Source organism: Protopterus annectens, chromosome 1.part1 (assembly GCF_019279795.1).
Source record: "Protopterus annectens isolate FY-2018-M chromosome 1.part1, PAN1.0, whole genome shotgun sequence".
NCBI lineage: Eukaryota > Metazoa > Chordata > Ceratodontiformes > Protopteridae > Protopterus > Protopterus annectens.
The window spans coordinates 171,653,576-171,669,590 of NC_056726.1; the positions used below are offsets into that span (position 1 = coordinate 171,653,576).

Genomic DNA, 16,015 nt, shown 5'->3' on the forward strand with positions numbered 1-16,015 from the left:
TTGCAAGAACTGTTTCATCACTGCTTGCTATAGAAACCCAATATAATGTGTATAAATTATGTTGAACATGACAATGATAATATTTAATGCAGAATGCACATGTAGTGGTCTGATGTGCACAATATTTTGTTCTAATTATTGAGTTCTCACATGTCATAAGTATGTGTTTATGACACTATGTGTTATAAAGTATGCATGTAACCTAACCCAGCATGTCTTACTCATGTCATGCAACTGCATGCAGCTATGTATTTACAAATACAAACACTGCCCTTTACATAGAAATCCAGTGCCATGACTAATTCACAGACATGCAGGCATCTCTTAAGGATGTGTATATTCAGTATTAAATTACTATACCGCTGATTACCATATTAATAAGTAAGATATGTGTTGCAGTGAAAGTTAATCAGCAACATTTAATATTTTAATCCTTTGATTTCTGTTGAGTTTTATTCCCACATGGTATTACTCAATCTTACGAGTGTCTATCTCCCAGCATGTCACTATGTCAAAAGTCGTACCAGTTTTCCTCCAAGCAACCATAATTATAACCAACACCATAAAGCATAGCAGTGTTTAACATTGGAACAATCTTAACAGTTTGACGATCTCACATTGTTAAATATCACTGCCATTTTAAACACTTTGTGTGCTTCTTAATGTACTCATTGTCAATGCATCAGGCAAGCCATTGCTGTGCTTCCTTTCATGCAAATGCAGTTGTCAAGGCTGTGCATCTTTGTGTACAAGCGGCATCATGCAAGATCTGAATTGGGCAACAATTCAGATTGATATTTCTAGCTTAACTACTGCAGACATGACTGGATATGGTAAGGATAGTGTTTCACTTAGAGCACAAAGGTGGGATGTTGAGGAGTCCAGGATTTTTGTGACACTCCTCATGAAGTTCTACAGCTGGAGGCTACTGCAGGGGGAATATACAGGGGCTCAGTATAAGGCTGAGGCTAGTAATAAATTGGCCAAGGCTGTTTCCAGTGCAACTAGCATCCCACGCACTGGGGGGTAATGTCATCACCACTACAGTGGCATGAAGAGTCACAACAGAGATGTATTTAGCCAATGGGAAGATGGATTTGGGACTGCAAACACCCCTCAGATGTGTACGTATACTCACCCATAACTTGTCTATGATATGACATTAATTAGCCAGCCAGTGTAACTTTCATTAGGCTATCATGCATATTTGTTTTCTTTTTCTACTGTACAGCTGCAGCACAGGTGGCAGATAACCACGAGGTGCATCAGGAGAGACTAACTCATCATAAACAGGCAGGAGTAAGTATGCATCTGTTGAGATTGCAAGACACAGACGTATTCTCAGTCCATCACTGTAAAACATTTTGAGCAAGCATACCTTAACTTTAATATCAAGATGGCAAGCTATAGCATTTGGTTATTGCATTAGGCAGTTAGTACATCAGATTGATTTCATGTGGGTTGAATACCCAGAAACAGATATTCAGTTTTTTACAGACTACTATTTATAAGATCTTTTAACTTCAAAGTTGCATGGCATTAACAATTCAATACTTGCAAATGCAGTTATTACCTTAGAAAGCAGATAGCTGATAAAGAACAGTGAAACACATGACTCTATTAGTCATAGCATACCATTGTGATTGATTTTATAACACACTCATGCTTTCCCATAATATCTGAATGTGACCAAGCTGTACATATGTATTTCTTATGTTGATTTATGCATTGAAATAATTAATTAATGTGGTATGTCACTGATCTAATTATGAAACAAGAAAATAGTGGGTGTGTGTTTGTCCATGCAGCTAATATCCACCACAAATAACCAGAAAAGAGCTCATGTAGTGCGCCCTCAGATGAAAGCACTTAACCTATTACACTACAACAAACAAAACAACATACACAAACACAACATAACATACAAACATACCTACCTTACCTATAAGCAGGGGGGCTGTGCCCCCTACACCCCCTACTTAAATATACTAACTTCCAGGTCAAACTAAACACACAAACACACAAAAAAACACCACTAGACACACTCACACACACTAAAATCCCTACCCAATACCCTTAAGTAAGCACCACTTACCTGAATCCCCAGCTAAATCCACAAACCGCATCGCACGTCATGAACAGGACACCACGACAGCAGATTTGACATTTCCACATTCGAGATAGTGTAGATTCGCTTAACTGCACTTTCAACTATTCAGTCTCGAAATACTGAAATTCGACATTTCAGTATTTCAAGATTGTGCAGTGAACCTATATATATGTATATATATATATATATATATATATATATATATATATATATATATGGGATTTTTGCATACTTTCAAGGTTTCTGATCGAAGGATTATCTAAGTGTTAATGAGTGTTTTTAATACATTGTTCTATGTGCAGCTGTTGCCTGCATATTGTTATGTGTGTCATCATTATTCTGCTTCTCTCAGAAATTACTTGGTCCCTGCCTCTCTCCTCCCATCTATGTATCTTCTCTTTTCTGTGTCATCCATCTTTCTCCTCTGCATTTGTGCAATTTCTGGCACACAGCATCAACAACTTAGGTTAAATGGATATACATAGCTTATGGCAAAAATCTTGTGGGATTTTGCCTTTGGTTGGCATTACTGTGGTGCCTTTTGTGCTACTGCGGTTAGCTATGTATAGTGAGGTTAATCAATTTTGAACAAGCTGAAGAGTTGAATGTACAGCACACAGATGTCATGAAGGTAATGAAGAGTAATATACACATTCTACTTTTCTGCAATCTGTTCATATATGGGAACTTTCTGAAGTAAGAATTCCTATGGGGCATGTTTAGATGACAGATTTGTAGATTTTTCATAGAATACTCTCATGGTTCAAATCTATACTCTCATGGTTCAAAACTACATGTATACCAAAGTGATTTTGAATGTTTTGTATGTGTAACTATTGGCTTCTGATTGTGACGCCTGTCTTGTATAGACATTGCATGAATAATTAGTATGACAAAGCCAACAGTAAAACAACACAAATATATGCAGAAATGAATTATAGAATAATATCTTATTATGTCTGTATGTGTATTCCTGTCACAGATGGTATACCTATTCCAACCCCTTCTGCGTCATCAAATAAACCTCCTTAATTCCAAACTGTTTCCATATGCCATATTTCCACCAGCAATAACATGCTTGGTCCCTCATGTTTATCATACTACATTTGTAGCACACATACAAGGACTGAAGAACTACAACTGTCACGACAAATGTGTAAATCATGACACCTGAAACATGACCATAACACATACCTGTTTTGTATTTCATCAGATTCAGATATGGTTGTATATGTACATTACTTATTCGTACACGGGTTGGCACACCGCAACACACACTATAATATATTATATACTCCACTTGTCACTTGTCTGAAGCTGGATTTGGAGTCGGCTACTTTTACAGTCTGGGTTCTGTCAGTAAGCCAGATGGCAACCCATCGAGTGACGTAGGGATTTATGCCCAGCTTAGTAAGTTTATCTATGATTCCAGAGTGGGGGGTGGTGTCGAAGGCCTTGGTGAGGTCCAGATAGGTTGTGTGGACCGCCTTACCCTCGTCCACAGCTCTGGAGACTGATTTGAAGAAGTCAATCAGATTCAGGAGACAAGATCGGCCCTTCACAAAACCAAACTGGGGGGGGGGGGTCCAGTGTTTGAAGGTTGCCAATGTCTTTGTTTATAAGTTCCATGATAATGCGTTCCATGCCCTTGCAGATCAGGCTTGTCAGACTGATGGAACGGTAGTTCCCAGGATCCAATGCGGATCCCCCCTTGTGGAGTGGGATAACTGTAGCTGTGCGCCACTCAGTGGGCATGAAGCCTGAGGCAAGGTTATGATTAAACATGACACTTAGGTGACATGCCAGTTCTTTTTGTAGTTCATGTAGTACACAGCCTGGGATGTCATCTGGTCCCATGGATACTGTATTCTTAGCTTTGGAGAGTGCGGTTTCTACCTGTGTGGCTGTGATTACCGGAATTTGGCAATATTTTGGTATTGAGATGGGCCCTTTAAGGGGTGAGAGAGGGGTGATGTTGGCACTAAATTGATCTGCCAGGATATTGGCAATATTCTTGGGATCAGTATATTTAATGCCATTCTGTTGTAGCTCAGAGCAGATCTGAGAATTGCCATTTAGATTCTTGACATAACTATAGAATGCCTTGTGGTTGTCTTTGGAATCTTTGGCAATTTTATTTTCATAACTAGCTTTTGAGGATTTTATGAGGGATCTCAGCTTCTTACTGAGGCTAGTGAGAGAGTTTCTTGCATCCTGGGATTTTCCTCTTTTCTGCAACAGTTTCTTCCTTCTGTTGTATAGTTTGTTTATATTAGGGGACCACCAGATTGGCTTCCTTTTTTTTGGAGAAGAGCATCTTGGTTCTATTTTGGATGGCACGATTCATGCGCGAGTGGATGTGCTCGTACAGAGCCTTAGTGTAGGATTCTGCAGTCGAACTTTCAGATCCCATCTGCATGGGTATCTTTAAGTTTGTCACTTCTGACTTCAGTAGCATGAAGTTGGCTTTGGAGAAGTTTTTAAGGAGGTTTCCTTACTGGAGGGTGGGGTTGGGATGTGGATGTCAAGGGTGATTTGCTTATGATCAGACCTGACCAATGAGGGGTGACCACTGGTGTGGAGCATCTATCTCCCATGTTGGTAAAAACCAGGTCTAGGATATTGGAGCCCCTGGTGGGAAAATGGATTAGGTGATTCAGGGCATTGGAATTTATGAATTCCAAGAACTGTTGGGAAAAGGAGTTGGTACCTGAGTAGTTTTCACGGTTAATAGCAGGGTAGTTGAAATCACCCAGTATTAGGGTATTTGGTTGTATCGTAATATTTTCCAGTATGCTTAGAAAGGTGTAGTGAGAATCTTGGGGCATGGTGGGGGATCTGTAGCAAGCTACAATTTGGATTGCAGTCTTACCTTGTGTTAGTTGCACCTGGAGAATTTCAGATGCATTGTGTTGGGTAACTAGCCTGGAGGTGTGAATATCCTTGGTGAATATGGACACTCCTCCGCCTTTGGTGTTTTGGTCTTGGTTTTGTGGCCGAAAAGTGTGGTAAGAGTTGTAGCCTGGTATTGCATGGGTGCTCCCTCGAGCCTTGAACCAGGTTTCAGTTACTGCACAGATATCGATGTTCTCCATTTTTAGGAGTGCCTCGAGAGAGTGCATTTTGAGGTTTAGACTTCTAACATTGAGTAGCATTACCTTCAGATTTTTGCATGCTTGTATCTGTTATGGTGGTGGTTGTATCCTTTGAACCTTGCCTAAAAAAGGCACTATAGGGGTGGCAAGAGCTTTAGCCAGTAACCTGAATCCCAGGGGTGACAGGTGCAGACCATCTCTAGTAAAGCATCATGGTTTGTCAATCATATCTTCCCAGGCAGACAGATACTGGATCCCCTTTGAATGACACCAGAAGCTTAGCCAATTGTTGTAGTCAATCATTTTGTCCTTATACTGTGGTATCATTCTGGGCGAAGGCAGGATGCTACTCAGGGCTAGGGTCATACCTGCCCGGGCCACATGATCCAAGAGCTCTTCCATGTCTCTTTTCATGTAGTCCAGGGAGGTATGTCTCAAGTCATTCACTCCAGTATGGACAATGACAGAGTCGTATTTGTACTTGTTGTGGAGTGACATGAGAGCATGTGTTATGTGGCAGATCCTGGCACCCGACAGGCAGCTGAATGTAATTTTCTCCTTGTTCAGCCTGGTGAGTGGGACATCAGTGTGCCTGACTATAGAGTCACCTATGACTAAAGTGTTCGGTACATGGTCTTGCCTTAGGGGCTGTTGTTGGGTGGCACACTGGTGTTGTGAGCTATGTGTCACTTTGGTTGTGACTGGTGTTTGTTTGTGTTTCAGCTTCAGAGGTCCTTCTTGCTTGGGCAGGTTAATGTTAAAGGCCTCTGCATATGTGGATTTAGTGTTGCTATGTGTGGGTGTTGATGGTGTGGGTTTTGAAGGGCTATGAGTTGCTTGAGGTGTAGTGCAGGTGTTAACCTTCTCCTCTTGACTGTCTAGCAAAATCTTGGCCAGAGAGGGCTTTGCTTCCAGTTTGGCTATGTAAGTGCATCTCTCGCAGGTTGTAGTGTTGGGTGGTAGGAGGAGGAGATTGTCTGTGTACATGAGGCAGTTGCCGCATTCCCCCAGTATGCCCAGATTCACCAGGTGGACAGGAGAAATCACTGGAAGCTGACCTTTAGACATGCCTATTTAGGTGCTTTTTTTGTAAAGTTTAAGAGCTGTTTTCCCTTTCCTTTGCAAGGTACTTTGCAATTATAGGATGTTTAGTGCCTACGATTAATTTCTCCTTATTGACAAGGAGAGTTGAGTGCATGTATCAGTTTCAGGCTTCCTAGTGCTTTCCAGCAGGTTCTAGAGCAAGTGATAGTCACAGGGGATCAGATTTTAGTGCTACTGCTGAGAAACCAGCTAGTTCTAAGGGAATATTTGAAGAGCAGATTTTCTGGCACCTGGAATAGTTTAACTGTAGCCTCGCAGTGCTGCATGATGCGGAAAATGTGCAAACAAATGCGTTTTTAAGCCAGAAAGTTAAAAGGGACAGAAATCAGCCCAAAAAGGCTAATAAAATTACAATTTCAGAGCTGGAAACCACTCCTCTAGCATTAGATAGGCAGTACAATGCTCACCACTCCCACTGGTACGCAGTAGGACTTCCCTCTACCACAGCAAGGTCTGGATAGCTCTGAACACAGAAAATAAAGTCCTGAGACAAGCAAAGCCTGGAATATGGACTGGCTAGGAAAGGTGGGAAACGAGCAAACAAGATAGTATTTTTTTGTTGAAACAGGCTAAACAATGCAATAATACAGTAAATAAACATAGAAAAGGCTAACACACTTGAGTGTGTAGTCCTAAACAATAAATGCAATTAAAACTCTACAAAATTAGCAATTTAAAACTTTTTAAATGAAGCAAGGCAAGTGCACAACTGAAAAACGATTTAAGAGGCAGCAACACAGCAGAATAAGTAGCTAGTCTACATATACAGAGGTCATCCTGTCAAATGTGCACTCTCTCCTTGGGAGTCTGACTTCTCCTGTGCTACTTGTGAATAATACTGTGTTAGGTAGATTGTGTAACTCTTACGGTGAGGAACTTGCATGTGTGGTTACAACATCATATACATATAGCCTCCAACAGACTTCCAGTCAGGGTTAAAATTGAACCTGGGCAAGTGTTCCACCATCTCATTATCACAGTTTTACCACAAACATTTTCTCTGCAACACAGTGACGAGGTCATCCTGACAAAAGTGCCTGCTCTCCACATACACATCAGACTTCTCCTGTGGTGCTTGCAGCTAATACTTTGTTCACTACATTGTGTAACTACTTAGGTAAGTCATTCAAATCACAGTAGTGAACTTTCATGTCCATGTGATTCTAATGTCATGGAGGTAAAGCTTCAACAACAGATGGGCTGTGTCCACTTCTACTCAATAGAAAACTTTAGCTTTGTATATAGCTCCCTCTGCACTTTATCCCACTTTTAACACAAACTTCTTCTCTGCAACATGGTGAAGACATCATCTTGTCCTTTTAAGAGTCAGACTTGTACTGTGGCACTTACAGCTAATACTGTGTTCTCTAGATTATATAACTATACAGGCAGGAGGTTTAAATTGCACAGAGGTGAACTTGAATATGTGTGACTTCAATGTCAAGTACATACAGCTTCCTGAACAGATGTGCTGGGTTAACTTCCAATTAGAAGATTTTAACATGGGACAGGATGCTCCCATCCCCTTATCCCATTTTTACCACGCACTTTTTTCTCCATTCCACTGATGTCAGCATGTCAAAATTGCACAGTGTGCCCTTACAATTCATACTTTTCTTGTGACTAATTCTGTGCTGTATGCATTATGCAAATAGAGAGGTAGATGGTTTGAGTCCCCCACAGGTTAATTAATGTGACTGTGTGCACTGCCATGCACAATTGTTTCTCTGACAACAACCTTAATGTAAATTTCCACTTAGGTGATATATTTTCGCTTGTAGAGGATTACCCTATAGATTTGCATTGCACTCAAGCAATAAACAGTTTTGGAAACACAATGCTTACATCATGTTATCAACAATGAAACACATCAAAGTGTTTACATTATTTACCCTGTTGTGCTGACTGTTGATACTGTGTTTTATAGAATGCATAAATACTGGCAGGTGTTTGTCTATTGTGCTGCATAAAGAAGGCTTCTAATGCATTTAGTATGTACAGTTACATAGTGTTACTCAGGATTTCAACCACCTTCATGCATTTTTAGAAGAACATCAACGTAGAAAAGAATGGCGATGTCATCCATTCCAATGTACACTGTCACAGTTGTAAAGGAACATCTAGTGTGGTGCATGCAATTCAGGCAGTGTTCTGTACCGTGTGATCTTATGTAGTCAGTTCGAATCTAACCATTTCTCCTTAGACTCACTTATATCAGTATGTCTATGAATGTGCAGATAGGTAACAATGTTGTCAGCCAGCTATCTGTTGTGTACATGTAAGGCTGGGGATTCCTATTATAATGATTTCTGCTCATTTTCACAAATAAAAGCTTTGTTGGATACTGATGATGCCATGAGATGATGTTTGGCCTTCCCAGGAGAACTACTAAGGCATTTTCTGTGGCATGTTGTCTTAGAAAGGCATGTGTTCAAATCTGTGATTATCCACACATTGTGCCTGATTGCCATTCTCACAGGCATCATGTGTGTCTGTGTATAACTAGCAGCAGGCAATGTTGGTAAGAAATACACATATAGCAAAAGTATTTTAAAGAAATGACAGGCACACATATCCCTTGCAGCAATATCATGATGTTAGACCTTCAAAGATGTAGGTATTTCACAGTTGTAGCACCTGTGACACATTCATTCTTCCCAATATCAAGTAGCCTCTGTCATTGCATAGTCAAGTGTTCAAAACCCACATTGACTGACTGTAAGCATTGCATGTACTAATGCTATCATGCATGAATGACATCCACAAGTGTTACAATGTCTATAATTAAATTGACAGAAACCTCTCCTAGCCTTTTTATCTCATACAAATTGCAACACAATCATATGATGTAATAAGTCTTTCATTGTAGTGCATGTGATTCATACATATGTTTGTAGGTGGTGGACTTCTAAAGCTTGCTGTTCAGTTCCAGCCAGGAGTAACATTCTGTGAATGTACTAATATTACACAACCAACACTACATAAAGTTATTATTCTCAATTTTTACTTTGGAGAAATAAATACAGACTGAAACAGTTCTTCTGCGAATGTCTTGGTTTGAATGCTCCTGCATCGCATACATTTAGTAATGACATGTACAGCATATCTGCATAGATACAGTATGTTTCAAATCTGGGACAATGTTGGACAAAACAATAAGAACAGCTTCCTTGGCTGAGAAACATTTGATATTGTAATGCTCACAGTTGAGTAAACATTAACATAGTTACCTGCTCATCATCATTCTGACAAAAATCATATTGTGCACATTATCTTCACATGTCATTTATTAGTTCAAACTTTAGTTTAATTTATTTGTGACAACATCCATTGCTGTGTCATGTGACAAATGTCAATATACAGCTCTGTAGAGTGTGTAGTATGATAGGCAGGGACTTGAACATGGTAACATCTGTGTGTCACATAGCTTTGTTAGACAGGAGTGGCTTAAGCAAAGGAAGTATTTATTGCACAATCAGAGGGTAATATTTTTAAGGTATAACCCTTCATGGTAGGGGATCCATACCAATTACAATGGAGAAGTTCTGTAAGCCCTTCAAGTGTGTTCATCATAACTCACACAGTATATCTACTTCTGTGGCATTATAGTTTGATACACCTTTCTGACATCTGTCCTGGCATGTGTTCATGTCTGGCAAGATGCAGATATTGAGTAAGATATTGATTGTTCACAGACATTACTTAATTTCTAAATAGGTTTGCACTGTATTGCATGTCTTCTTCCAGACATGCATTGTATTACTGTAATTGCTTTCTTCACATTGCACAGTTTTATTTGACATGAAGATTTACATAACATCTTTCTGTATGGCATGATGCCAGATCATCATAAAGTGTGATTGGGCCTGTGCGTGGACACTTTCTTGTGTGTTTGTGTTGTTTACATTCTGTTATGGCAGAGCTCACTGTAATGTCTTGTGAGCATGTCCAGTATAATCCTGTATTAGATGCAATCCATTTTCAGAGACCTTGAACTACTGCATTGTAATCAGACCCCTGTTGTCATTTATCAGTTGTATATTTTGATTGCTATAGTATTACTGTTTATGAGGCATATGTATATAAAACACATGCTTGTCTAAGACATGTGTCAATGTAATATACTCCCCTAGCTATGGCTGTCTAATGACAAATGTTAGAACATGTTCCTTTGGGCTGTGCATGACACAGTTGCTGTACAGTTCATACCTTGCTTATACAGGATGGAGTGGAGGATACAGCACTACAGTCAGTTATTACACATATGTTCCCTGTATATACATGTCATATTCAGTAACTGCACTGTAAACAAATGGTCCATAATGTATCCAATGTCCCAGCTAACTAGTATCTCAATTCAGCTTATCAACATTAATATCACATTTACTCCCCTTTCTTACAATGTTGCATTGTGTCCCACTCACATACATTGTCAGCATATCCGTTTTTAAGTTATGTACGTGGGTAAACTCTTGACAGCATTAATATCAATACTGACGTCTTTCTACTGAAAAATGTTTCTTTGTGGCATCATCACATTTGAAATCATTAACTGATCGCATTTTTTTCCATTTATCCCCCAACATAATTATTCCTGCGCTATAAACATTGTATTTTGTGTGAATTAGCCCAGTTTAATGTCCTGTGCTTCTATATGATTAGACCTCACTTACCTTTACTGCATAGATGCTGTCCATGCTTGCTCACATAATAAATTTGCCTACAAGCAAATAGCTTTGTTTACATTGTGTGCTTGTGTACCTATCGCTGCTTCCTGGCCACCACCACTGCTGTGGGCCACAAAACAGTGCTTGGAAACGTGTAAGTGCAATAAGCAGCATGCATATTCAATGAGTGCTGCTGCGCATCTTGCTAACATGCTGTCATTGTGTAGGCTTTGTGCGAAGCTTACATAATTGCTAATGAATCCCGGGTTCATCTTGCATTTTGTTCTATGTCCACAATTAAACATTTTACACCACATGAATCTATCAAGAAAAGGTTTATGATTTCTAATCAAATGGCTAAACATTTAATGCCATGTTTGCTGATAAATACTGATTTATCTGTAATGTATCTTTTAACCATTCATCCATTTGTGATATGTGCCAGTCCTTCTGCATAATGATATACAAAACTGACTCTTGGATGCCAGCCAGGCACTCACAAATCTAAAACTTCTAACATTATCAGACATGTTTCTGTGACAAATGCTCTTTTTCTGTGCTGTTCTTGTTCTGCATATAAATGTCCACAATCTCTCCATGACTGTTTTACTCAAACATTTTTCACTCTTTATCTTCAATTGCATTATTAATATGTTTCTAATGAATGTCTTGTGAGTAAAACTGTTGGAGTCTTTCACTTGCAATATTGGAATAAAATCATTTGGCATTGTATTTGACTTGTTATATATTTTTAAATGGTACTTTTCCATTATCAGGCAACAGTTTAAATGTGGTAGACAGCTCCGAATGTAGTGTCTTTTCATGTATTTCTGTGATAATATAACTAGGTAATTCTAAAATATAAAAGTTATTTCTCTTTTTGATAAATATTATATATACGTGTTCTAACATCAGAAATGCATGGCAAGACACTGTATTCAGAGCCCATCAACCACATTTACATTGTTTGCCCATTAAAAGAATAGTTAAAAAAAAGAAATTCTTGATAATGTGAAGCCTTTTCTCCATACACACAAAATAAAAATGTACAAATACACATAGCGTGCACATACAGTCATTGAGCCATAAAGATAGCTGAAAAGATGTGCTCGTCATCGTAGAAACAGCTGTTCGGTAGTACACGTTTTTTTTTAAAGCATCATCTACTGCTTTAAAAAGGATTCCTTGACAATGGAAGTAACCGTTGTATATAAATTCATGCACGTTTTATTTTACAAAGTTGTGTTTTGTAAGCACTTCAGTAGATAGCAATTTTCAGGTTATATGAACAACATTCCACTAGCCCCTTAGACTCATTAAGGTATTGGGTATACCAGGTATTGATATGGATTACTGGCCTGTCTGTTCAAACTGCTCAGTGAGTGATTATCATACAAATTGGAGGTTTGGAGAGATATTTTTGTAGAAGCTGTTTTCTAACTTATTTTTTTCATTTTCCTCTGTGTACTTTATTGGGTGAATAGTTTCAACGCGATCATTCAGCTGTAATTAGTTCCTTAACATATGTGTAAAGATAATTTAGTTTTTTTAAATGTATTATTAAAAGAACAAATTTTTACACACAGATCTGGTTAGCAGATGTATTAAGGAACTGGATTACAGCTGAACGATCGCGTTGAAACTGTTGCCCGATAATGGAAAAGTACCTTTTAAATTAACCCTTTGCTTGCCATGGCTTTATCTTTGAAAGCACATTGGCTGACCTACTGAATAAATTTTACCCAACGGTATTACAATGAAAAGTTTACTAGAAAATGTCAAACCATATTAGAGGTACTGCCTTGGATATATACGACTGAAAGCAGGCTAAGATGGACTTTAGAATCTAAATACTGAAATCTTCCATCAGATTTGTTTCAAAATAAATGACTGCATCTTATTTTTTTCACAGTGAACAGCAGGCATATTACACATCAAAGTTAAATGTATGCTGTAGTGTTGTGACATCAGAAACAAAACTAATATTTTTTATCATTAAAAGTGATATTTTTAAGAATATAAAGTGAGCTGACAGAAAAAATAGAAGAAACAAGCACTTTTATCAACAACGTATGATAGAATTATTCACTTGCCATTCCAAGTAAAGGTTTGTTCTAAGACAGGTTTACAGAGTTATGTTTTTTTTTATTTTATTTTTATTATTTAACATTTGTTGATGTTCAAACATCTTGCCCAGAAAATTTTACTACAAAAGGTCCATCATTTTCTGAATTGTGGCCTTAGTATATAGGGAGTAAGAATAAGTAAGAATAAGCACTGAGGAACAACTTTTGAAAAAAACAGTACCTGTTAAGTAGTTAAAAGTGTTAATCCTAAACTGATTCCACAATTCATGTCTAGAAGGTAAAATTATATTTATTTATTGATTTGCTTATTGACATTTGTTTACTGGGAAATTCTGACTGGATGCAGATGACCTTTTACTTGGAAACCTGTGGAGAAAAGCTCCAAGGCATACCTCTCAACCTCTTAGTACAAGAAATCTGGACAAAGCCTGACAAAATGGGGAAAAAGGCCCAAAAATTAGCACAGATTTTAAATATTCATCTTATAAACTTAGAAAGTTGCTAGAGTAACATGGTTTGTTTTAACATACATTTTTCTGAAGGATCTAAAGTCTGAAACTCAAATGTATGTCACTATTTAGTGACTTCATTCCTCAGATCATCCCAGTGATTTTTAAAAAAACCCACAAATTTTATGAGGAACAGACCAAAAATATGAGGCAAAAATCTGGACATTCTGCAAAAATCTGGACAATTAATAGGTATGCTCCAAGGTAATAAATTTAATGCAATCAATGTTATAATTTTTATACAAATTTTATAATGCAATTACAGTGAATACATAGCATAGTAGTCAGTAAAATAAAATTTGTACTGAGATTCATAAAGATTAATACACAGCATTGTTTTCAGTATTTACAGACAGAAGAGTGCTGTATAAGATAGGTAGGAGTAATTTAAGAAATACATTAGAGTGAGGTATTAGGGGGATAAGTAGTTTAAGTGTTAGTAGAGAAATAGTATTGGAATTGAAATTTGGTTGTGCTAAGTTAGAAGTAGGTACAGCAGTTTAAGTACTACAATAAAGTGAGGTATTAGAAGGGGATAAGAAGGTTAAGTGATTTAGTGCTTTAAAGGAAGGTTTAAAAAGGTGATGAAGGATGTTAGGAGAAGCTATGTCGCAGATGAGAAGCATGGACAGAGCCAGGAGGAGAAAGGGGAAGTCTTTTAGTAATGGTTTGAAAAGATGAAGGTAAGACTGATATAGGAGTTTAAATCCATGCCCTAACTACATTAATGGAATAGAGGTCAACTCCAGCAACCTTGTATTATCTATACAAATATATATTGTATTATATATGCAAGTTTAGATGTATGCTTTACATGATCACTTATAACGTATTCATTTAATTTGTAACATAGAAATTTAGTTATTATAAATATGCATACCTGAATTATATTTTTCAAAGATTCTTCCCCAGGCTTGCCCATTATTTGCCATCATGTTAGCAACTCGAACTCTCTGCCATGCAAAAAGGGACTGTGGTTCAACTTCTTTAAACAACTTGCTATTAAACACTTGATTTGTGGTCTGCAGCATCACTAGGCCACTGCCAAGGATGTAAAAGTCATCTAATGACACCAGGAAACCTGTGTATTATAGAAAATAACAGCATTTTGGTTAGTACATGAACCGATCCATGTGCATTTTGCTTAGCCAGAACCAAAGTCAAAAGGCCTAAGAGAACAACTACTGAATGACTTATTCAAGATTCAGTGTCACAGCTGTATCAAGGGAATTTTGGGCACCTATTTTGTGCCTCCCACAAAACTAAAAAATATATAAGCTAGGCTTAAAATGGCCCACAAGGGCAGCTAGCCTACTATTTACCCATGAACCTACATATACAATACATATCAATTAGCTGGTGCTGGTACACCTAACAAGTTGGAATTTGGTGCTATAGTACTATTAACAAGGTTCTTCCTGCAGTTTTGTTTTCAACAGTAACACATATAAAGACTTGGGCTCACATTGTACACCAACCAGGCCATAATAGTACATATTATTGTAGGCCCTAAAGAGAAATATTCACTATAAAGTCTCATCCACACAGAAATTCCACTTGTGGAACAAGATGCACAAAACATTATCTCAAAAACTGCAATAAAGCCTTGGTAGGGCTGTTTTCAAATAAGACGTAGGAAAACTTGAGTCTTTTACATTTTTTTTTTTTACTTTTTAATTCTGCAGCTGCACACTCCTTATGCATAACTCTTTTAATATGTTTTTAATTGAAACTCTGCAAATACTGTGCACAGAATAAAGCTGACTCCCAGTTTCCCCTCCATTTTGGGCACTATAAAACTGTGCTGCAGTGGCGCTACTGTAAGACAACAGTGTATGTTGGATAATGGGGAACCAGTTCTTGGGGCTGCCTTGGCAACAACAGCAGCATAGGCAGGGGCACTGGCTTTTACAGGGACTGGTCCTGATAACAGTCTATCTTTCCTGAAGATGCACTCCTGTACAGATTAGGACAAGTCATCCCACAAATGAAACAAAAATCTTATTTCAAAGCCCTTTCCTGTGAACCCTGGCAATGAAGACCCCAGTGGATGTTTCTTACTCTGGGCTATACTGGGCCAAGGGCATGGCCTCTAGATATTCAGATGGTGAGACAGCAGTGACTAGGCACATGTGACTCGATCCCCTAAAGTGGGAAGTGCAGTGTTCTTCTTCTGATCTTCCTGTTATCTGCTGGTGCAGAGAGAAGGTGCAAGCTTGTCTATCTAATCAAGAGGGAGCTAGTGACATACTAGGCCTGTGAGAATGTCTCAGGAATGGAAGTATCCACAGGACAAGGTGACAAATGTCTGTCCTCCATAATCACTGCCTTATCACAGTTGTCTAACACTGGCCTTGGATTGTGTAAGGGACTCTTCAGCAAATTACTGCACTGTGCATTCGCACATACTGCTGCTGGGAAACCAGTGTCATCCCTTGTGGTG

At 38.3% G+C, this 16,015-nt stretch overlaps 1 protein-coding gene across 2 annotated transcripts in view; it reads right to left on the reverse strand.

Moving 5' to 3' along the window:
• The window catches only part of PLBD1 (phospholipase B domain containing 1), a 1,215,938-nt gene that overhangs the window by 204,469 nt on the left and 995,454 nt on the right, over positions 1 to 16,015 (reverse strand). For both annotated transcript variants that reach the window (XM_044073961.1, XM_044073969.1), the window contains exon 7: positions 14,453 to 14,653. In XM_044073961.1, coding sequence (XP_043929896.1) covers positions 14,453 to 14,653 — 201 coding nt within the window. The remainder of the gene's footprint in view (positions 1 to 14,452; positions 14,654 to 16,015) is intronic.